The 25,172-nt window shown below is 42.9% G+C and overlaps 1 protein-coding gene across 2 annotated transcripts; it reads right to left on the bottom strand.

Annotated features, from left to right (window-relative positions):
- Positions 1-247: 247 nt before the first annotated feature.
- Positions 248-25,172, bottom strand: CD74 (CD74 molecule). Of its 2 annotated transcripts, XM_075856164.1 has the most exons (10): positions 24,974-25,172; positions 14,329-14,510; positions 9,349-9,431; positions 8,256-8,318; positions 7,597-7,692; positions 7,004-7,103; positions 6,129-6,251; positions 2,787-2,981; positions 2,378-2,437; positions 248-395 (listed from the first exon to the last, which is right to left on the bottom strand). In XM_075856164.1, exons 1-9 carry the CDS (start codon positions 25,051-25,053, stop codon positions 2,388-2,390), a joined length of 972 nt encoding a protein of 323 aa, XP_075712279.1. In that variant the 5' UTR covers positions 25,054-25,172; the 3' UTR covers positions 248-395; positions 2,378-2,387. The 2 variants fall into 2 exon arrangements, with proteins under 2 accessions (XP_075712279.1, XP_075712280.1); XM_075856165.1 differs by lacking the exon at positions 6,129-6,251 and having other exon boundaries at positions 24,974-25,171.

The raw sequence follows: 25,172 nt of genomic DNA, 5'->3' as shown, positions 1-25,172 counted from the left end.
ATTCATCTGACCAGAGTTTTCTGCAGAAAGCGCATGGTGCATTGCTGCACGTTCCATTCAGATGAAAGGAGCAGTTGCTGAAATTTCTGCAACAAATCTGCTGTGTGGGAATAGACCCTTACTAGTCAAGCAAATGTTAACATTTTTTTTAATGATTACTGTAAGTTCACCGGTATGCCTGATAAATAATAATGATTTTCATAATCGCTCATTAGCATTATCTTATGACTCGGAATAAATGAAGTAGTTACACCCCTGACACAACTGGTTTTATTCTAAAAGAACAGCAAACGGACTAAATTACAAAGCTTGTGCTTGAACCAGGCAGCCTTGAGTATGGGGATTGCGGTTTTGCAGAATCACCAATTATCTTCTTCATTCAGATTATTTTTCACCTGCAATTTAAAATGTCATAGAACATTACAAGAATGATAGAGTAATGAGCGGTTAAAGGGTTAATGCATTTAGGGCTTCATTACACGGCCATATTCCTGACGCACTGCATCTCGCTTATTGATTTCCTGTTATATAGCAGAATGTCATGCTGGGCATAGTCTTTTGGCACACATCGGGTCAATGGGGCGCTATGGCGGATGTATGCACATATGGTACATACGCCAGTGTTTATAGAGGCTAACCGCTCCGTTTTGTACAGAGCCAAATTAGGACTGCCATAGGGGTCCATGAATCTGATAAATAGAAACAATAATCTGGCGTGCTTCAACGTACTCTGTAGGAACAGATATTTCGCTCCTGACATAGTCCAAAGACGCCTGTACTGCAGCAGTGAGATTTGTGTGGCCTCTGTAGGCTTCGTCCACACGACCGTAAAAATCGTCCGTAATGGTGGACCGCAGTTATGGACCAATTCACTTCTGTTGTCCACGGTTTATTTACAGGAAGGTGTCTGGGTTGTGGAAGTGTCCCGCAAAAGATAGGATATGTCCTATCTTGCTTTTTACGGATCATGCTCCCATACTATGGGAGAATGGGCCAAAAATGCGTCCGGCCGTGCCCGCAATCGCGGTCTGTGAATATGGGCACGGCCGTGTGCATGGGGTGTAAGTCAGTAAAAGTATAATAAGATTGTCTCCTGTTGATAAATGGAAACTGTCAGCAAGCAGGTCATCTGCTAGTTGGATCTGTCTTTTACTCGTCTTTATTATTTCTTTAGTATTTCGGCAGACACAATTATGCACTCAGGCACTGGGCAGTAGATCTTAAAGCGACCCTCCAGTCTAAAGTAAGAATTTGACCATACCCTGCAAATATACAGTAGTGCCCTCTTCCTGAATAGTCCTGCCGCAATTCCAGAATTCTGGTCCCCATTGTCATCCCTCTAAAATAGCTGCTGCAATGTCAGACTTCCTTATGTAGGGCGTTCTTAGGAAGTCTGAGACACCTACCCCCCCCCCCTCCACTGCCCTTCAATGGGGGCAGCGTAGATGATGTCATCAGTGCTTTGTATAATCAGTGGGCTATGGAGGAGGCGTGTCTCAGACTTCCTAAGACTGTGGTGGCCATTTTGGAAAAATGACAACTGGGGCCAGGATCGTTCAAAAGGAGGGCACCATGTATGTTAACTATACATTTTCAATGTATATTCAAATTTTTACTTTTGACTAGGGGGGGGGGGGGGTCACTTTAATGGTGTATTAGTAGGGTCACTCACAGAATTTCTGAAGCAAATCTATTTCATTCATCAGAATGGGGCTATTTCTGCAGCACGCGCAGGACAACTGCTGCTCTGGACTGCAACGTGCAGCAGTAGGGGGAAGTGCTGCCGGTATGAAACCCCCTATGGATCTCAAACAGCAGGAATCAGGTGAGTATCACTTTAAGGGTATATTCAGACTTCGCTGTCATGTTACGGTTTTTTCGGTGATTATACCATAAGGCTGGATTCACACGAGCATGTTCCGTCCGTAATGGACGGAACGTATTTCGGCCGCAAGTCCCGGACCGAACACAGTGCAGGGAGCCGGGCTCCTAGCATCATAGTGATGTACGATGCTAGGAGTCCCTGCCTCGCTGCGGGACAACTGTCCCGTACTGTAATCATGTTTTCAGTACGGGGCAGTAGTTCCACGGAGAGGCAGGGACTCCTAGCGTCGTACATAACTATGATGCTAGGAGCCCGGCCCCCTGCAGTGTGTTCGGTCCGGGACTTGCGGCCGAAATACGTTCCGTCCATTACGGATGTAACAGGCTGGATTCACACCAGCATAAGTGTGGTGCGTACGTATTCCCTGTGGGTAAAAGTGTCCAGGTCACCAAGTGGGGAAAAAAAACCTGTATATTTATTACTGTATTTGCTTCAATCAATATATTTGAAAGGTAAGAACCAATAACACATAGCGGTACATCGTGCACTTACCGTGAATGAATTAATAATCCACAAACGTATTCATTGGTTCATCCATTGGCTCAGTAATGACTGTAGGAAAAAAACAAAGTCTCTTCATTATATGGTACATGGGATGAACTGCTATGGGCAGAAGCCATTACTAAGCTTCCAATGGTTTATTGCTATGTGGATTATATCAGTGGTCCCCAACCTGTGACCCTCCAGCTGCTGCAAAACCACAACTCCCAGCATGTCCCGACAGCCCGCGGCCCTATGATTTCTGTGTATGTCCCCGTCTGCTCCATCTGTTTTCTTCAATGATGAAACCCCCACAACATGAATTCTGTTTATTTAAACCATTTATATTCCAATAAGCCCCTCATCATGACTGGTGCCAACATGGAGAACGTAACTGCGATGACTTAGAGGCTGTGCTTACCTGTGCAGTCAAGTCTAGCCCGAGTCCTGGTTTCTGGGATCTCCGTTCCATTTTTGTAGACACACCAGCAGTATCCTGTGCTCCTCCAGCATTGAATGGGTGTGAAGTTGCCGTTCTCATCGCATTGGGGCACGTAGGTACCAGGAAAAGAATGGATTTGGGTTTTTAGTTGGCATGGAGTCATCACTGGGGCACCTTCGACATAAAACAATGTATGTAAATAACATGCAGGCATATGTGAATTAGTATTGTTTCTGTTTGCAATACCATTGATTCCAATGGTATTTTTTTTTTATTTCACGGTTTGCCTCCATCCCTCTAGGTTTCAGTTTTTTTTGACAGAAACAATAGTGTAGCGAGCTACGTTATTCTTTCAGTCAAAAAAAACGGAAACCTAGCGGAACGGAGGCAAACAGTGAAATCAACTGAAAGAAAAAAATACCATTGAAATCAATGGTATTGCAAACAGACACAATACTTTGCGTCTGTCTTTGCGTTCATCTGTTCCTCTGACGAAACAGATGAACGGAAAGACCAAACGGAAGGCAAACGTAATGTGAACAGGTCTTTACTGAGACGACTTCAGTTACAGGGGAGACATAAACCAGTCACGTTATATAAAAATCCAAGCGTTACCAGAAAAACCATGAAACATGGCGGATTACTGGTGAATTCTTTATATCTGCTATAATTCACTATTTGCAAGTACTAATAACACTCAAATATGTACCTACTTGTCTATACGAGATGGTGGTTTGCTTCATAAAAACTCTACACACACACACACACACACACACACACACACACACACACACACACACACACACACACACACACACACACACACACACACACACACACACACACACACACACACTTATTTAAGAATTAGATTATTTTTCTCCTATGCCAACCCACACCTTCCAGCAGGTGGCAAAATGGCAGTTTTTGCCAGCGGAGGGGTATTACAGGTTCAGAAAATAGAGGTAGATTTATTGCAATATGCTTTATCAATTTGTCATGGTTTTTTAAGATCTCTGCTTGCTGTCATTCAATACCTTCAGTATTTACTTCTTACTTCCACGTGATGTAAATCTGTCCTGGCCGTATGATGATCACACCGCTGCAGGGCTCGTTGCAGTACAGTTATCTGAGCTGTGTCTTGTAACAAGCTGTGCATCTGTGTGTCCATCACATGACCAGGACAGATTTTTATCCACTGGAGACCATAAAAGTTCCTATTAAATAACAACAATAAAAGATCTAGAAAGCTGCGAGGAATTTATACAAAAGTATATTGAAAATGTTGTAATTTTTTTAGTATACAAAGAATAACTTGTATTTGGCGAAACTGTAATGAGCGGTTTCTTTTGTAATGACGCTACCAAAATTATGTGCAAGAAGTTTTCTTTTTTTTAAACTAAATTATAGTCTATCACGGACCAGCAATCATGACAAGTAGCATATTGATCCAAATGCAAACATGGCTGCTTTCTTGGAAAAACAGTGCCACACCTGTCCACGGGTTGTTTGTGGTATTGCAGCTCAGCGCCATTCACTTTCATGCAGCTGAGCTGCAATACCAGAAAAGACCCCTGGACCGTTGTGGCGCTATTTCTGAAAGAAAGCAGCCGTGTTTTTCTAAGCCTGGTCAACTCCTTTAATTCAAGGACAGCAGTGATTGAGCAGCCTGAAATTACATATGAAGACTAAAATGATTGTCCTAACTGCATTGGCTCTCAGCTCTGGCTCATAGATGGGGTCCCTGTGATGTCCATACCTCTTAATATTAACTTTAGAACAACCCCTTTAAGGTCGGGTTCCCATGTAGCGTAAACGCTGCGAAATTTCCGCAACAGAATTCTGTGCAAAAATTCTGCAACATTTACAGTAGCAGCAAAGTGGATGAGATTTAGAAAATCTCATGCCCATGCTGCGGAAAAAAAAACGCAGCGTAAACTTTAATAAATTGAATTTAAATCCGCAGAATGTCAATTTATGCTGCGTTTTCTTTGTTTTTCTGTTACGAATTTTCCCCATTGTATTCAATGGGGGTGCAAAACCCACAACAGAAAGCCAAGTGTCATGACTTTTGTGCAAAAATCGCAACTTAGGAACAAAAAAGACAACCATCATTACTTACCCAGAACCCTCTCCGTGCTGCAGGTTGGCCTCCTGGGATGATGTTTCATCCCATGTGACCGCTGCAGCCAATCACAGGTTGTAGTGTCACATGGCCTGCAACGTCATCTTAGGAGGCCGGACTAGGCGCGGAAGAGGGTAAGTATGAACCCTTTTTGTTTTCCGCTGCGGAAATTCCATGGTACGGTTTTTCAGACGGAAGGTGCTGCGGGTTCCAGGTCGGATACGCTGCACAGTTTTTTACGCAGCATATCCGACTCGGCCTAAGGGTGCCTAGGCGTATTTGCCGTGTATTTCCACAGTATAAAAATAAGTTGCGGAAAACTACAATGTATGTCAATGAGAAAAATATTCCGCAACTCAGACAAATTTCTCTAGTTCTTGGGTTGCGGAATTGTACAGCATCTATGCCACGTGTGAATGCACCCTAAGGCCTGATTCACACGAGCGCTGCGCATCTCGGACGTGAAAAACTACCGTTTTTCACTTTCGAGGTGCATCTGTGCTCAACGCTGCGGGACGCGATGTCACGTATCCACCATAGTTGAGTCTATGGAGGAATGCGTGAAAAGAACCGACATGTCCTATTTTCCTACGGACCCTTCACACGGTCCGTTGAAACAACGGCTGTATGAACGGCCACTGTTTCAACGGCGGTCCCACGGATCTTTAACACGTTCGTGTGAATCAGGCCTAAGGCATATTTTGCAAAATTCAGATGCCATGTTCATGAAATTTTGTCATTACTATTATTCTATATTTATTGACATTACATACTAGGTTGGACATGAACAAGACATATACAGAAACAAGACACAGGAGGAGAACGGGGCTTATGCCTAGATCATTTTCCAATTGATGACCACTATATTATTCCAATTACCTACTAATAGGCTAATTTAGCCTTCTTTAAAGTGTGTTGTGGGAAGATTGTTAGATAGTGAGCCCCACAAGGTAGCGGGATTGGGACGAGTGGATATACTTCAGTACAACGCTGAAGAACACGATGGCTCTATGTAAGTAACGGGAAACGAATATGTTTTGTAGGTGGTTACTACTTATATATTGCAGGTGAGTTTTTTTAGGTAACAAATCACATAACATCACCTATGAACCATCATGTTCTGCTTCTTCATGTGTTATGTGTTTGCTACAAAGGGTTCCGCAATATACAATAGACATGAGGGAACATATATTCACCACTTGGGGTTTCATCGATAAAACTGGGCATTGAGTCGGTTGAGTAACTGGTAGAGGCATAAACCAAGTTTCCACTTGTTCCAAGCTCAACAGGTAGGTCTCTTTTCTGTGGCACACTGGTTCCTGAAGAAGAAATTGTGAATATTTTGAAATGCATTGGATAGAAGCCGTGTGTATCCCATATTACATTATATTAGCGGACGTTCTACTGACATATTTTGTCTACCTTCTGAATAGGGGACTCCTGGTTTATGCATCTACAGTCAGTCTAGCCGACATCTAAACCAATGTAAAAAATTACCACCTAAATAGTGGAAATATATTCAGACTTACGTCTCACAATGTATAAATTCATATGCAGCCTACACACGGGTGAAGTAGTGTCTACTGGGGGCTCATCCACAGGCCATATTGCGGTTTCGTACAAGCCAGTCATAGAGAGCCATGGTCCTTGCTGTACCTCCCTATGTCTCCAATTTCAATCATAGGTTGTTTCTCTCGGATTCATATGGAATCCAGTAGAAACAAAAGTTATCAAGTTTTATAGGATGCCATGCTATGAAGATATTCTTCCTCAGATTGCTTCTACAGTGGAATATCTCTGCAATACTGGGATGTACAAAAGCACCATAGGGTGGGACTTGGAATGCCTACAGCCACATAGTGCAGAGCAGTACAGACCCTATCTGCTGCTGTACGGGCGCCATGCACCTGGCTCTGCCGCTTGTATGACTCTTTATGATCAATAAAATATCATATTTACCCCTTTATAGTACCTCCTATTATCATTTTACGATACAGAACCCTATAATAGCAGATCTTTTTTTACTTTTTCCCATGTTTTTTCGGAGACTTGAGAGTTATGGATTTGGTACCTGTGACAGTATCGTCATTTGGTTGTTGAGTGGTCTCTGGTACTTTGGAGTTCTGCACTAAGTAAAACAGATACCACTGCTGCATCCAGGTGTCAAATTGCTGAAAGACAAATGTAAAATATTATTCCTGTGACTACCTGAGCTATGAAATATTCCATTTGATAAAAAAAGGTGTTGCTCATAACAGATACATATTGCAGCATACATTACATATGTCACCTGTATGGACTTAAAAGAACCTATTCTTGCCTGATTTCAAACCACTCAATGTTGAGAGGATTTTAACATGCCCACTCCTGTGTTCCCCCTGGAGCTTGACAGTGGTTTACCCCCTCTGCCCATGTCAATGAACATGCATGCTTCTCCGATCTAAGAGTGCATGTTTATTGGAAAGTCAGGGACGATACCTGTGTTATATGTATGCAACCTGACTAATGATTTCACCCGACAGATCACGTCCAATCCCAAATAGACTTTTCTCCTGTTTTTTGTCTATTGGATCATGGTTCGGCCTTCATCTAATCTTTTGTGAAAAGCATTTGGCATATTAAACAATGGATTTAGTCATTTCTCGCTTTGCAATTTGCACTCACCATCCATTCCTGATAGCTCAAAGTCTTCCTCAACTTTCTGAGGTTGCCCAGGACAGTGCCATTGAATGATGGATATCTTCTCATAGGGTTCCCCCTCTGTAATCAACCAGGAGACATGTAGGACATATAGTATGAGAGGAAAGAACAGCTAGGCAATACGTAGTCATATGCTGTACCCCCAATGACTAATGGTTTGCAAACCTTATTAAGGTGTTGACAGGTTTTGCCGATTAAAGAACTATTATAAATGATCCCTCCATGAACATAGTTCCTTAAGATGTTCTCTTCAGTCAAGTTGGTAAAAATGCAAAAAGTCAGTTCTTGGTATATGTTCCTGGAAAAGATGGGCAGCCAATATGGCCAACATTATTGCCCCCCAATGGTGGTGTTAATCAGCATTTCAAGACTTCTGAACAAGAAATCTTCCTAGTTATGTGGAGAGGTATCACTAGGCTCTTCAGAAGTCTGGAAAAGATCCCTTATGTGAGCTGTAATGGTGGCCATATTGGTTGCCCCACAAATTCTGAAACAATTGTAATGTCACCATAGATGCAACAATTCTCGTTCCAACCAATAAACCAGTCAGATTGCCCAACTTCTTATCATGTCTTTGGCCTTCTGCAGTAATGATGTAGCTCCTTCATATAGACATCACTCACCAGTAGCATGTATTGTGCCGCATCTTCAACACTGTTGCTGGCCTCTGCCTTGTCCTGAAGTTTCTGTAGATAAAAATCCAAAATTATTCCAATAGCTTCTTGACCTCAATGCAAAATCTGTACCAGGGTCCCTACATATCATATGCCAATTATAACGCTAGTGTCTTCATATGTGACCAGTGCCGGGTACAAATGCTACCTCCGTACCCCCTATAGCTACGCCGGTGATGACAGGCGAGGGAAGATCTTGCTCATTGTATAGATTTGAGTGTGACAGTAGTAACCGTGTCAAAGGGATAAAATTTGGTATTTTAAGATGTTGCAGTCATAGCAGTAAAGTGTAACTAAACATTCGACAAACTTCTGACATGTCAGAAGTTTTGATTGGTGAGGGTCCGAGCACTGAGACCCCCACCAATTCGCTAAAATTAAGCGGTAGAAGTTCTCATGTGAGCGCTCAGCCGCTTCATTTCTGTTCGGATTTTCCGGAAAGCCGATGTAGCGGGGTACGGGCTCATAGACTTTCTCAGATACATTGATTTCTGGAAAAAGCTAAACAGAAACTAAGCGGCTGAGCGCTCACATGAGCACTTCTACCATTTCGTTTTAGCGATTGGTGGGGGTCTCAGTGTTCGGACCCCCACCAAAACTTCTGACATGTCACTATGACACGTCAGAAGTTTGTCGAACATTTAGTTACACGTTGAAGGTTATGTCAACCTTTTCAACCAATTGTATTTATTGCTGCAATGCACCTAAAATGGAAAATGAAGCAACTTTGCAATTAGTCTTCATTAAAAATTTCCTATCATTTTGTGTATACAGCTCCTATGCAAGGCTATATGTTTCCATGTTAACAGACGACAAACCATCCCTGTATAGTCTAATCCTGCAGTCATACCTCCATTTTACCTCCCACCTGTCCTGTCTTCACAGCTAAAGTAGCTAATATTTTACTGGTTCCTTGCGGAGAAGACAAATTCCTTGCAAAACTGATGAGGCTTCCCAAGTATAAATTTTTTTTATAATTTGGAGAAAATTCTATATAAACTCTGCATTTTATTTTTTTGCTGTATTTTTACTTTTTAATTACCTGTTGGGTTCCATCATCATCACTAAACGCTAGAGGAATGTTGAAAGTTTCCATGCTCAATTTTTGTCGCTTTTGGGAAGGAGCTGTAAATGGATACAGAATAGACACAGAGTTATAAGAGGAGGCTCATGAAGAAGAGATAGAAGAAATTTGCCAATTGTATTATTTAAAATGGGTTTTCACAGAAATACATTTTAAGATATGTTTAGGAGGGTCAGAATCCGTGACCTATGATTTTAAGATTCCGGCTGCCAGGTCTCCACCCATCTGACATGTCATAAAAGTTAAATATGGAAACCCCCATTTAAATACTTTTACATTCTTTTTTTCATGCCAGAATGAACGAGTATATAATCATTGTACTTATTATATACTTATATTTGCATATTATCATAATTTTATTACACTACTTAACCCCTTAATGACCAGGCCATTTTGCACGTTAATGACCAAGGATTATTTTTTGTTTTTTCACGGTCTCATTCCATGAGTCGTAACTTTTTTTTATTCCGCCGACATAACCGTATAAGCAGTGGCGTAACTACCGCGGTAGCAGCAGTAGCGGCTGCTACGGGGCTTGAGGGGGCCCGTGCCGCCAGCCGACACGCCCTCCCAAATGCCCGGTGGCGCCGCTAGCAGCCGTTATGGCTGCTACAGGGGTAGCACCGCTACTTACAGGGGTAGCACCGCTACTGTGGGGCCCGCGCCACCGAGCCTTACACAGGCACTCTCATGCCTGTAGGTGTCGCTAGCACCGGAGGGGGCCCCGGTGCTAGCGGCAGCCAAATACATGTATTAGCACTGAATGGCCGGGCATGTTCCGTGCCTGACCATCCAGTGCCTTACAATGACACTGATTGGCTAGCGGCGCGATGACATCATCGCGCCGCTTCCATGCTTGGAAGGTGCTGATTGGCGGGGCAAGTCATTCTGCCCCGCCAATCAGCGTCATTGAAGGACGCTCATTCAGCTCCTGCAGACATGCTCAGAAGAGAGCATGTCTGCATCGCCAGTGAACAGCGTGGGAACCGGAGAATGTGAGTATGTCAACTTTATATATTTTTTTCCTCATAAAAATGTGAATGGCATTATCTATAGTGGGGGGTCCATCTACAGGGGGGGGTCGTCTTTATGTGGGCTATTATATATAGGGGTCTATATGTGGGGCAGTAGCTACAGGGGGGTCTATATGTGGGGCAGTAGCTACAGGGGGGTCTATATGTGGGCCACTATATACAGGGGGGGGTCTATATGTGGGGCACTAGCTACAGGGGAGGTCTGTATGTGGGCCACTATCTACAGGGGGGTCTATATGTGGGGCAGTATATGTGAGACACTATACAGGGGTGGGCTATATGTAGAGCACTATCTATAGGGGAGCTATTTTTTAGGGTACTTTCTATAGGGGTGGGCTATGTGTGGGACACTATATACAGGGGTGGGTTACCTGTGGGGCACTAGCAACAGGGTGGCTATATGTAGTGCACAGTCTACAGGGGTGGGCTATATGTGGGACAATATCTACAGAGGTGGGCTATACGTGGAGCACTAACTATAGGGGAAGCTATATGTAGGGCAGCACGGTGGCTCAGTGGTTAGCACTATTAAAAGTGAGAAGCTGAAGACATCTAATCGGAAAACTGCAGAAATGGGTCATGGCCGGGAGAAATCCATCATATATGTCTGAACCGGAGGGAGAAGAAAAGAACTAGAATCTGAGACGTCACCGGTGAGTCACTTAATGTAAATGTTTATTCTGCCTCTAATCAGTATTGTAGTCACTGCATGATCTGCAGCGAGATGATGGTGGTATGATTTATTTTTGTGAAACCGCATCTCCCAGCATATCCTTATCATTGTTTCGGCCATGCTGGGAGCTGTATTTTTACGCTGTACAAACCTATGCGCAGTGGCGTAACTACCGCTATAGCAGCCGTAGCGACTTCTACGGGGCCTGCAGCATGAGGGGGCCCGTGCCACCCGCAGGCACGGCCCCTCCCATGGCCGCAGGCTCCGCTAGCAGCCGCTATGGCTGCTACAGCGCGACGCCACTGAAGGGGTTGTTCCTGCAAAAGACATGCATCCCCTAACCACAGGATAGGGGATACATGTGGGATCACTGGGACGCCCAGCGATGAGGAGAACGGGGGACCGAAAGTCCCCCCTAAGTTCTCCATGACAAACCTCGGACTTCCGTAGTCTGTCTGCAGCTCCATGGAAATGACTTGCGCACCGGTCGTGCTTGTGCGCATTCGTGACCAGCGCTCCTTTCATTTTTATTGAACTGCGCAGACGCCGGAAGTCCGAGGTTAGTCATTAAGAACTTCGGGGGACTTTCGGTCCCCCGTTCTCCTTATCACTGCCAGCGATCACACATGTATCCCCTATCCTGTGGATAGGGGATGCATGTCTTTTGTAGGACAAACTATAGGCCGTTTTTTTTGGGGGGGGGTCTGTATGGCGTAATCTACAGAGGGGGCTGTATGGCGTTATCTACAGAAGGGGCTGTATGGCGTTATCTACAGGGGGCTGTGTATGGTGCTATCTATAGGGGGGCACTATCTACAAGGGGGGGGTTGTGTGATACCCAGCAGGGGGGGGGGGGCCCCAGTCAAAAGTTTGCTATGGGGCCCAGTCTTTCCTAGTTACGCCCCTGCGTATAAGGGCTTGTTTTTTGCGGGACGAGTTGTATGTTGTAATTGCACCATTTCTAGATGCTTATAGTATAGAGATTAACTTTTATTAACTTTATTTTAGGAGAGAATTGAAAATAAGCAGCTATTCCAGCATTAATTTTCACGTTATAAATTTACGCCGTTTACTATGCAGCGTAAATAACATGATAACTTTATTCTATGGGTCGGCTCGATTACGGGGATACCAAATATGTAAGGGTTTTATATGTTTTCCTACGTTTGCACAATAAAAAGCCTTTTAGAAAAAAATTACTTGTTTTTGCATCGCCGCATTCCAAGAGCCGTAACTTTTTTATTTTTCCGTCAATGTGGCCGTATGTGGGCTTGATTTTAGTACTATCCTGGGGTACATAGGACTTATAGATTAACTTTTATGTAATTTTTTATGGGGGGGAATGAGAGAAAAGAGAATTTTGCCATTTTTTGTTTTTTTTTATTGGATGCCGTTCATCCGGCGGTTTAATTAATGTGTTAATTTTATTGGTCAAGTCGTTATGATCGTGGGGATACCATATATGTGTATGTGTTATTTGTTTTGACACTTTTACTAAATAAAACCACTTTTTTGGCAAAAAAAAAAAAGTTTTATTTTATTTTGACTGTAATTATTATTATTTTTTTTTCACAAACTTTATTTAACTGATTGACATTTGTTTTTCTTAGTCCCACCAGGGGACTTCACTATGCGATCTGCCGATCGCATATATAATGCTTTGGTATACTTAGTATACCAAAGCATTATTGCCTGTCAGTGTAAAACTGACAGGCAATCTATTGGGTAATGCCTTTGGCATGGCCTAACAAGCATTTGCTGAAGGCAGACCTGGGGGCCTTTGTTAGGCCCTCGGCTGCCATGGATACCCGACGGCGCCCCGCGATTTCTTTGCGGGGGTGTCGATGGGGAGACAGAGGGAGCTCCCTCCCTCTGTCAAACACATTAGATGTCGCAGTCACTATTGACAGCGGCATTTAATGGGTTAAACTGCCGGAATTAGAGCGCACTTCGATTCCGGCAGTTGCGGCAGGAGTCAGGCTGTGTAGAACACCCATGCTCCTGCCGCTGATCGCGTGGGTACACTGGCAATACCCGCGCGATCAGAGGACGGATATATATTCGTCCTTTTGCGGGAACTAACTCCTGCACAGTACGGATATATCCGTCCTTCGTCATAAAGGGGTTAGGGTATGTGCACACACACTAATTACGTCCGTAAATGACGGACGTATTTCGGCCGCAAGTCCCGGACCGAACACAGTGCAAGGAGCCGGGCTCCTAGCATCATACTTATGTACGACGCTAGGAGTCCCTGCCTCGCTGCAGGACAACTGTCCCGTACTGTAAACATGATTACACTACGGGACAGTTGTCCTGCAGCGAGGCAGGGACTCCTAGCGTCGTACATAACTATGATGCTAGGAGCCCGGCTCCCTGCACTGTGTTCGGTCCGGGACTTGCGGCCGAAATACGTCCGTCAATTACGGACGTAATTAGTGTGTGTGCACATACCCTTACATTGAATCTCTACCGTTTAACACCATGGCATTTTTAGATCTAACATTCAGAGCTGATTCGTTTCTAAATATATCCTTATAGGGGTTTTTGATACAGCGCTCTGCTTAGACATAGATAATAAAATGATGGCTGCCACTAAAGGGCGCTTAGGTACATTCTGCATACTATTTTTACATTGAACTGAATAAAAAAAAAATGTACAGTAAGCTCTTCAGCTCCCTCCTGTGGTGATGGCAGGCAGCCAGAATAATATTACTTACCTTTATGTCTATGCAGGGGATTTGGAGCGCTGCATCAAAAAACCCAGATGAAACTACTATAAAAAGATATATTATGCAATTAATCAGCACAGAGTTTTGGGCCTATTTTGAGTAACAAAAGAAACAAACATCTTTTTACGGGTAGACACTCACATTAGAGTCAATAACACAAATCTATTTTTTGTATTTGGATGCTGTATGTGGCACTACTACATGTAGTCCCCACTAAGTAAGTGCCGCCCTATTTACCCAGCTTCACCCATCAGAGGGAGAAAAATGTTGCACCTACTATAAATGCTGTTGTTATTATGATTTAAAATTATGACTATCCTTTTTTTTTTTTTAGATAATTGCTTAACAATCAATATAATAGTATAACATTATTATAGGAATCACTGCGGGGCATTCCATGTAGATATAAATTAACCACAGCTTCCTACGTATCCCCCAGCATGCAACATGCTTTCATTAACAGTGGTTGCTACAATGTGACTACAATGTTGCTACTAACGTGTTCCAGGAAGTTTCTTTATCAATTCATTCAGCTTTATCAGCTTTGCTGTAGCGTCCAATTCATTGATCTGGCCCTGCTGCTGAGTGATGAAATAGACAGATACAGCTTGGCCTACGATGAGAAGGGCAACAAAGACGGAGAGGGCCGGCACGACATTTCTTCTGTTACATGTCATAGTACTGCAGAGAAAGAGAGAAATGTGAAGGGTCTGTGATGGAGAGAAAAATAATAACAGCACATTATCTCAAAGGAAATTATTTAGCCATAGTAAGGCCCCCTGCACACGCCCGTAGCCATGTGTATGGTTCGTGATTACAGCACGGACGGGCCGCGGAGTGTCACCCGCATTTGCAGGCAGTGCTCAAATTAAAAATTATAGGATCATGGTCCGTTAATGCAAAAAATAGAATATGTTCTATTTTTTGCAGGTCATTTCTATGGCCCGGACACTTACCCGTAAATATATGGGAAGGTGTCAGTGGCCCATAGAAATGAATGGATCAGATTTTTATCCGCAATTGCGGATCTGTAATTGCGGATAAATATTGCGGTCGTGTGCATGAGGCTTAAAACATGATATTTTATAACTGCTTCAAATAAAAGTCATGGAGAAACATATATGTGTCAAATTCAGATAACACTGGGTTCTGGTGCACTCAACAGATTCTCTGCATTAGAATTTTTTTTATGTAATAATCATGCATTTCCCCTGTCCCGTCTGTCTGCAAGGCTATCTGTAAATGTTCAGAAACCTCCTCAGTCTCCAAAAAATCCATCTGATGGGAAACCATAAAATCTATACAGGGAGGAGGGGGATGCAGCTGCAATTTCTCTGCCTCAGTGCAATAGTATGATGGGCAAATAGGACGAGCAACAGCAGCGGGGCATTTGATTGACTCAGAGCAGTGGCGTAACTATCGGCTGCTATGGAGCCCGCGGCATGAGGGGGCCCGTGACGTTCTGGCTTCTACAGCGGTAGCGACGCCACTACGGGGCCTGCGTCGCCCGTCCCCTAACATTTAGGGGCCGGGCTGCGGTGATAGCAACAGCCACATGCAATTGATCACTGTAGGCTGCAGCCTATAAAGCGCTGGGAAGACTCCCTGCGCAGGCCGGCATGATGAGATCACTGCATCACGCTGTTCTGCACAAGCCTCCCACCCGGAGGATGTGCAGCGCTACATCCGTCGCGGGAACGGGGCCATGTAAGTACAATATATTTATTTTTTGGGGGGCTGTGTGGCAATATACAGGGGGGAATTTCTGTGTAGCATTATATACAAGTGGGGGGACCAGGGAGCAAGGTGGCATTATATACAAAGGAGGGGCGGTGTGTGGCACTATATACAAGGGAGGGGTGCTGTGTGGCACTATATAAAAGGGAGGCACGCTCTGTGGCACTATATCCGAGGGAGGGGTGCTGCATGGCACTTTATACAAGGGGGGGGCTGTGTGCCACCATACAAGGGGTACTGTGTGGCACTATATACAAGGGGAGGTACGTGGCACTACTAAGGGGTGGCTGTGTGGCACTATCTACTAGGGGGGCTCTATGGCACTATTTACAAGGGGGCTGTGTGTGGTGCAATCTACAGGGGACTGTGTGGCACTATATACAAGAGATGGGGAATGTGTGGCACTATATACAAGGGGAGGGCTGTGTGGCACTATATACAAGGGGGAACTATCTATAAAGGGGGCTGCGTGTGGCTCCTAGGGGAGGGCTGGGGCCCAGTCTTCACTAGTTACGGCCCTGGCTCAGAGCACACAGTTTAGTAACATCACAGCAGGAAAACATGCTTATTCAGAAACCATGAAGATAAAACAGAAAAACAACATGTACAGAAACCAACAGAGGGGGGAAGAAAACACTTAAAATCTGCAGGTTATTCACATTACTGGCTGCACTACATCTAATATGCATCTGCATCTGCCTAAAGAGTGATTTTGATTTTTTTTTTTTTGTGATGATTGGTACTCTAGAAATTAAAAATTGCTGTTTCATTGAACGCCACCAGGTGTCACTGTGCAGAGATCTCCATCCCAATCCTTTTTGTACATTGCAATAGCTAAGAATGATATATACTCTACTTGTATTATACTATGTGCACGCAATATATTATAAATATTAATGCAAAAAAAGACTAATGTTATAATAGTACCCAATATAACGGAATGATCACCGCTAATATACTACTATTACTATATAAAGGGGGTGTAGACCGAGTTTCAAACTTTTGAATAGCAAATCTGCCTAGTCCTGCAGTCATATAGAAGCAGTAGACATAACCTCTGCTCTGACAATAGCTACATATCAAAAATATTCCGGTTTTCGGCATAGAAAGATTCAACATGGAGTGCAGAATAAAAAATAATAATTAAGGAATAAAAAAATAAATAATAAAAAAAAAATATATATATATATATATATATAAAGGAAAAAATTATTTTTTGCCCTTACCAATAGTAATTCAAGAAATGAAAGCTACGCTGACTAGTTTCTATTAGTTCTGTAATAATGAGGCTCAATGTTGAACTTTTTTTTTTCTATTTGCCCTGAGCACTGAAATGATGAGCAAAAAAAAATAATTATTGACTAAAAGATTCTTCATATAAATACAAATATAAATTATCATTAGAAAATAAAGGAAATTGGAATTGCCAAAACCATTTGTTTTCAGATTTTACATGGATGATGTGATTGAACATATTCAGTGAATTGCAGGAGAATAGTTCAGTAGTATATAATGTATAGTGAACATAAATGTAATACATTTTCTCTGAATATCGTACACAATCTATGTATTTGTACTGCCCGGCCATTATAGGATATGCTATAATATCACAGTCCTGCAACACAGCAGATACAAAGTAATGTCTACCCAGCAACTGCTGATGTCACTCCGACTAACCAATCAGGAGGGTGATTTTTTATGCGCTCTGTTCTATGTACTACTCAATTTAGTGGCTTACATACAAAGAATGGGAAATGAATATTTGCCTGTGTGTTTAGTTGAGGTTTTGACAACCCCTTCTCATATTGTGGATTACCTCAGACATGACTGTCGGGGGTCTTTTTTGCTAGTGGCTTTTAGGGACCGCATATACTTTTAAGGCATGGCAGGGTGCCCACTAAAGTCTATGAAAGTCAATAGTACCTACCGATTTTAATGCAAGTACTGCAGACAGTCCACCAGTGGCAGCGGTGTCCTCATCTGTAGCCAGTAGAGGGGCTTTTCTTAGTAGGAGGACGCACCCTATTAGCTACCTATGCTCTAAACCGGGCATAGAAAAGGCATTGTCTATCACAGTAATTGCTTAAAGAGGACCTTTCAACTCTCCTGACATGTTGAACATCTTTTCTTAGAACTCTACGTGTGCCGTTTCTCTGTTATTCTTCCTAAAAATGTATAAATAAATTGACAACTGGGTGTTACCAGTCGAGGGTGTGTCCTTACACAGACTTACACCGTCCAATCAGTGCTGACAGAGTGAGACTGTGTAGGGATACGCCCCTTAGACAAGGAAAATGTTAACACCCAGTTGTGAATTTATTCATACATTTCTAGGAGGAATAACAGAGGAATGGCACAACACAAAGTTCTAAGAAAAATATGCTCCAGAATTGTTATTTCATGGGCAATACAAGTATTAACTAGAAAAAAAAAAGAAACATGCCTGGAGCCGTGTGAGGTCCTCTTTATTCAACAGTTGAACTTTGAGCACTATGGCATATTTTACCTCCTACTCCTGCCTATGGACCGTACATGGGCTGCCATGCTGGCAAATGCAGCAGTAAAGGTGGCTAGATCTGTAATAGGTGGGGAGGGAGGCACTGTCGTTTTCATATTCAGCATCACCGAGGTAATATCACTGATTTGCAACTGCAACATTTATTCCAATGCCAATGTATTCAGGCAGTTTTGTTTTATAGAAGCAATTCCATATACACCTTGGCAAAGTGTATGCCGAACTGCAGAAACATCTTAAACCATTAGTGACCGCCCATAGGTGTTTTTACGGCAGCCACTAACGGGCTTTATTCCAATGGCGCTGCCTCGACATAAATAAACACTGCCAGGAGAAGTTAAATCTCCCTGCTTTCATCTACCGGAGGGAGAAAACCTGCTAGAGCGGGCAGGATTGATATTAGTATCGATCCCGCTCGTTTAACCCCTCAGATGCGGCACTAAATAGCGATGCGGTGCTCTCTCACCTCACCGGCACCCTGCGATGCGATCACAGGTTGTCGGTGGTTTCTAAGGCAGCCGGGGGCCTAATAAAGGCCCCCAGGTCTGCCTCTAGTTGATGCCTGTTAGGCTAGTATTAGGCCAGAAGTATTGCAGTGTATTATAAAAGCAATCAGATGATCCAACAGTAAAGTTCCCTAGTGGGACTAGAAAAAAAAAGTTTAATAAAGTTTCTAACAAATAAATAAAAGTCTCAAGTAAAAAAAATAAAATAAAAACCCACTTTTTCCCCTTACAAAATTCTTTATTATGAAAAAATTGTAGAAAAATTACACATATTTGGTATCGCCGCATCCGTAACGAACCCACCTATAAAGCTATTACATTACTTAACCCGCAGGGTGAACTCAGTAAAAAAAAATGCTGTTTTCTGTTCTTCCTGCCTTAAAAAAATTTGATAAAAAGTGATCAAAAAAATCACATGTACTCCAAAATGGTACCTATAAAAACTACAAATCGTCCTGCAAAAAAAACAAAAAAAACCCTCATACAGCTGCATCGGCAGAAAAATAAAAAAGTTACGGCTCCTAAAATATGGCGACACAAACACAAATAATTTTGAAAAAAAAATACCAATGTTTTAGTAAAACATAAGAAAACTCAGTCACAAATCTCTGAACAGCAAACGACAAGTTTGGAGATGCCTCTGTCTAGCAACTGGTGACATCACACAATTCTCAAATTTAATTGGTTGGTTGTTTGTTTGCACATGCCCATTATGTTAATAAGATCCTGAGCTAATGTAACAGGTCCGTCTCCTCAGCATTTGGAGATCTGTACTGCGATAGTGCCTGTGTAAGGCTTCGTTCACACCTGCGTTGGGGTCCCGTTCTGACGTTCCGTTGGGGGTTTCCGTCAGAACGGGACCCTGAGATGACACTGACGGTGTCAGTTTGTGTCTGCTCAGTGTCCCATTCTGACGGAAACCTCAGACGGAACTTCAGAACGGGACCCCAACGCTGATGTGAACGAAGCCTAATAGAGAGTAATACATATTGGACACAGTAGTAATAATAAACAATGTAAAAATATAAAAAAAAGTAATGAATGTGGACAATAAAATTACCTCATGTTTCCATATTTTTTGAAAATGTCTCTTCATAGATCTCTCTTCCATTTTATGTTGCCCCGATTTAGAAAACTGACCGACTGATCCGCCATGATCAATTCATAATATTCCTGTCTAGTGTATTATTTCATGTATTAATGGGGTTTGGTGCACGTCATTTTGTATACCGAGGTGATTTTTTCTGATAATATGTCTATAACTGACAGCTGAATAGCAGAAACATTTATTATATTTATATAACATACGTATATCATATATCAATGTTATATTGTACCATAATGAATTATACTGTAATATTTTAAACATATCATAAAATACTCATTATCAGGAGCGTAGCTATAGGAGTGCAAAGGTAGCAGTCGCACCCATGCCCTGGTGACTGAGCAGGCCCAAATGCCCCTGTGCCACATAAGAAGACACCAGTATTATAAATGGCGCATAGTACATGGGGGGCTTTAGGCCAGGTTCCCACAGGTCAGATACGCAGCGTAAAAACTGTGCAGCGTACAGAACTGAATTTCTGCTGCAGAATGCAGCGTTGGGTTAAAAAAAAAAGTTTATACTTACCCCCTACCTCTTTTCTGCACGAAGTCCAGCCTCCCTAGATGACGTTCCAGGTCATGTGACGCTGCAGCCTGTGATTGGCTGCAGCGGTCAAATGGGATGAAACGTTATCCCAGGAGACCAGACTGCAGGAAAAAGGAGGGCGTTCTGGGTAAGTATCATTTTTTTTTTTTTTGCCTGAGATGAGATTTTTGCGATTCCGCCACAAAAGTCGCAACGCTTGGTACAGCAGCACATGAGATTAAGGCTGGGTTCCCACGTGGCGTAAACGCTGTGGAATTTCCGCAACGGAATTGTGTGGAAATTCCGCAGTATTTACAGTAGCAGCAAAGTGGATGAGATTTAGTAAATCTCATGCCCACACTATGGAAAAAACCTGCAACATAAACGTTAATAAATTGACTTGCGGTGCGGAATTTAAATCCGCAGCATGTTAATTTATGCTGTTTTAGTTGATTTTCCGTTGGGGGTTTCCCCATTGAATTCAATGGGGATGCAAATCCAGCAACAGAAAGCCAAGTTTTGCGGCAAAAATCGCAACTACGGTAAAAAAAATAATAATCATACTTACCCAGAACGCCCTCCTCCTTCCTGCAGTCGGCCTCCTGGGATGATGTTTCAGCCCATGTGACTGCTGCAGCCAATCACAGGCTGCAGTGTCTCATGGCCTGCAATGTCATCGGAGGAGGCCGGACTACGCGCAGAGAAGACGGAGGGGGTAAGTATGAGCGCTTTCTTCCACAGCGAAAATTATATTTGGAAAACCATACCACAATGTGGTGCGATCTTTCGGACGGAATGTACTAGGTTGGACACGCTGCGTGATTTTTACACAGCGTATTTGACCCGTCGGAACCCGGCCTTACAAACATTTGTGAAAGAACCAACGCTGGAACAAGTCAGTTTGTGAAATTTCTTCCCTCCTAGATATTCCATGATCAACTGTGAGTGATATTGTAAAGTGGAAGCGTTTAGGAACTACAGCAGCTCAGCCACGAAGTGCAGACCACGTAAAGTTACAGGGCAGGATCACGGAGGCGCACAGTGCATAAAAGTCGCCAATGCTCTGCTGACTCAATAACTGCAGAGAGCCAAACCTCCACTGTCATTAACATCAGCACCAAATCTGTGCCTGGGAGCTTCATGGCATGGATTTCCATGGCCGAGCAGCTTCATGTCAGCCTAACATCACAAAGCACAATGCCAAGCGTCAGATGGAGAGGTGTAAAGCCGCCGCCACTGGACTCTGGAGCAGTGGAAATGTGTTCTGTGGAGTGATGAATCGCGCTTCTCTATCTGATGGACATGTCTGGGTTTGGCAAATGTCAGGAGAACGTTACCTGCCTGACTACACATTGCTAACTAGGCCCCATGCACACGAACGTGCTTTTGCAGCCGCAATTCCCTTGAAAATCCACGGGAGAATTGCAGCCCCATTCATTCCTTTGGGGCCATGGACACGACCGTGGTTTCCACGTTCCGTGCGGCTGACAGTCCGCTGCCGGCCGACCCGAAAATCACGGGCGTGCACATGGCTACGGTCGTGTGCATGAGGCCTAGAGGAGGAATAATAGAACTATCTCTATATTCCTGGCACCAAAATTGTTCTCCCTTCTCAAGCTCAACCTCCACTCTTGGGATAGAAGCTCCCAACATTTGTTCCCCAACATGTCCCATTCCTAGGGCCAACTTGAACTGGAGCCGCCTGCCACCGTGGTGTCCCATATCCGCTATTGTGTTTTCATGAATCATATAGATATCACAAGTTTATATTTATATATAAGATTGCTTATATATTGAATTAAACCAAATACAATTACAACTGGAGATGTTCTTGTCTTCACATGCAGACATTGTGTCATGTTATAGACTATATCTGGCGTCGCTGCATTTGACGCTTGTAGAATTACAAACCATGAACTTAGATGCTTGTTCTTGAAATAGTATCAAGAAGCACTCCGATAAAATGGCTGCAATGTAAAGACTGCTTGATGCCAAATTTTTATTTTTTTCATGTATTCTCCTTGGTCGTATATTAAAAAATGAATCTGTCACTGAGGTCCGTGTACACTTACAATGAATCTTGCATCCCTGGGTGCAAACAGGTCACATCTATAGTTTAGTGTGTCTGCTTTCTTTTTTCAGAAACAGCGCCACTCTTGTCCATGGGCCGGGGCTGGTATTACAACTCTTTCTTATTTAAGTGATTGTGGCAGAGCTGCAATACCAGACACCACCCATGGACATGAGAGGCACTGTTTCTGAAAAAAAGAGCAGATGATATTATTTGGTTAATGAACTGCTCACAGGGGCTTTACCAATGGGCGTAACTATTGAAACACGGGACAATGGCTTTAAGGGAGTACCGATTTAATCTTGTTATTTGTGCTGTTGTGATGACACCGCCCGTGGGTACACTTTGTTTACAGAATGCAATGGTGTAAGGTGTTATTGCCCTCCTGGCAGTCTTCCAAACCTGTGGTGCAGGTAAAGGGGTTTCCAGGATTATAAAAACAAGGTTGTTCTCTTTCAAAAACAGTGCCACACCTGTCCACAGGTTGTGTGTGGTATTGCAACTCAGCTTTATTCACTTCAATGGAGCAGAGCTGCAATACCAGATACAACCCATGGACAGGTGTGGCACAGTTTTTGGAAGAAATAGCCTGGACTACTCCTTTAACACACTGAAGCTATAAGTAGGGCGGCTGTATGGAGCTCACATGATTTGACCATAAAGTCTATAATAAGCAAAACTGCTCAAAATTTGAAAAGAATTGTGAGTTTATATTAACCCATAAAATAAAACACTGGGGTCTCAAGTATGACCCAACTTAGCCATACATACTATATACATGCGTGAACCCCTCACTCCTGTACTCAGTGTGAGCGTGTGTAGGCTTTTGTCTCATTCATTTTAATAGACAAGCGGCCCTTCATGCACAGCCATCTCTCCGCCGTACATGGGACAAGAAACGGGAAACGTATCTTCAGAACATCTTAGATGGGGTTGACGCTCTTAGACATTACTGAGTGCCACCTTGTTGGAATACCCTTTAATAAAATACCATTTCTGTCTAAATCCCAAATGCTAATTTTATATAATTGTATAAGGGCCAGCTTCAGGGTTTAAAACATTTTTCCCCAGACATAGCCACATTTTCTTTGTAGTGAACCCTTGTCTGTGCTAAGAGTCCATATACATCACCAGCCTCGGTAGATAGTAGGCAGGGGTGTAACAAATAGCCATGGGGCTCCATAGCAAAACTTGCAATGTGGCCCCAGTCCACCATGACTAACTCCAGCAGCAAATCAGAGACATGAAAAGCTTATGATTATAGTGTTTGCTGCTCATCGCTGATTTCCTCCTTTCCCCGCAATCTACATTACATTTTTCACTATCTCGTCCCATCATCCACAGCGATCACTAACTACACCTCACCTCGGAGTAAAGGTGGGCCATCTTGCCCGCTGGGTCCTATAGCAGCTGCTATACTTGCTACCTTGGTGGTTACCCTCATAATAGCAGACACGGGCCCAACAGCCATCCCCACTCGGAGCTGAGGTACAGTTAATGATCACTGTAGACAATGGAAGTGGAAAATGAAAGGGGTCAACGAAAAATTTTAAGAAAATCGCTAGATCAAATAAAGGAGGAACAGACATAGGGCTAGAGCAGGGACCGAAATAATCATAGGCTTTTCATGAGTGCAGCACAATCCAAGTTTTGCTTTGCTAGTTAACCCCAATATTATACTTTCTCTCATGTTACCCTACTTATGCGGGTCCAGCAAGCAGAGATATGGTCTCTGGCAAACAACTCTCGTATCTCAGCTTCCTGGGCGCTCTGATAATGACACTGCAGAAAGTGAGATTGTGGGATTTACAGATTTTAGACAAAGTTAGGCTTTAATATATATCAAATAACACTATGTGAAATGTAATAACTTTTATGATAAGTAATTGGGCACTTCAAGGTTTTCCTGAGACAGTATAGCACACGGGCTTAGATACACCTGCACAACAGCGACGTGGCTATGAAAATGACTTGAAAACGTTGGCAACTATTATACAGATCTATCAATGTAGTTGTCCTTCGGTTCCTGCCAGTGATGTGCCAGATTTTTGACGCATTTTAAAATCACTGCATTTATTAAATGTTTGCGCCAAAAAGAACATTGATTTGCAACATGCTCGCCACGTCGGGTGGCATAGTTAGAATATGGTCTTGAATTTGTCTAGTAGTGAAATGTGTGGCATTTTTGTGGTGCAAAATATTGGTAAGTATATCACCAAATAGGTGGTGTAAAGAAGGGAAAGGAGTCTAACATGCGCCAAACTGTTATCTATCTTTAAGCCATTATTGATTAATCTGCTCCTATTTATGCGGAGAACTTTTTTTCAGTTCTCAAATTATCCGTCTATCTATCTGTCTGTCTGTCTATCTATCTATCTATCTATCTATCTATCTATCTATCGTAAAGAATTAAGAATAACCACAGCACTTCAATTGGAAAAAAAATTGCGTACTTGTTTATTCACCGAGCATGCTTCGTGAATAAACAAGTACACAATTTTTTTCTTTAAAAAAATCTTCTTTCTTCTCTACTTTGGATAAGTAAGTTCCCTTGGACCTGAGATCATTTTCACTGCGTGCACCACCCACTGTTGGGGATTCCTGGTATGCTGGTAGTGCTGTTGAATATCTATAAATTCATATCTATCTATCTATCTATCTATCTATCTAATCTATCCTTCATACCGTGGTTCCCTGTTGTCGACTGTGATCGCGTCGTCTGCCGGCATCTCATCCTGCACCAGGTTCTGGTTTTCTTCAGCCATCTTCTGGTTCTGATCTGCTCCTCTCTGGACTTGTGTTGCTATACACTGGCTAATATATAAAAGTAGCTCAAAGCTCCTGCAAGAACCAATCAAACTTCTTTAGGAAATGAAAGTAATTT

This window comes from Rhinoderma darwinii, chromosome 3 (genome assembly GCF_050947455.1).
Source record: "Rhinoderma darwinii isolate aRhiDar2 chromosome 3, aRhiDar2.hap1, whole genome shotgun sequence".
Taxonomy (NCBI): domain Eukaryota; kingdom Metazoa; phylum Chordata; class Amphibia; order Anura; family Rhinodermatidae; genus Rhinoderma; species Rhinoderma darwinii.
Note: the sequence above shows the minus strand (reverse complement) of the source record. Positions and strands in the feature narration are given on the sequence as shown.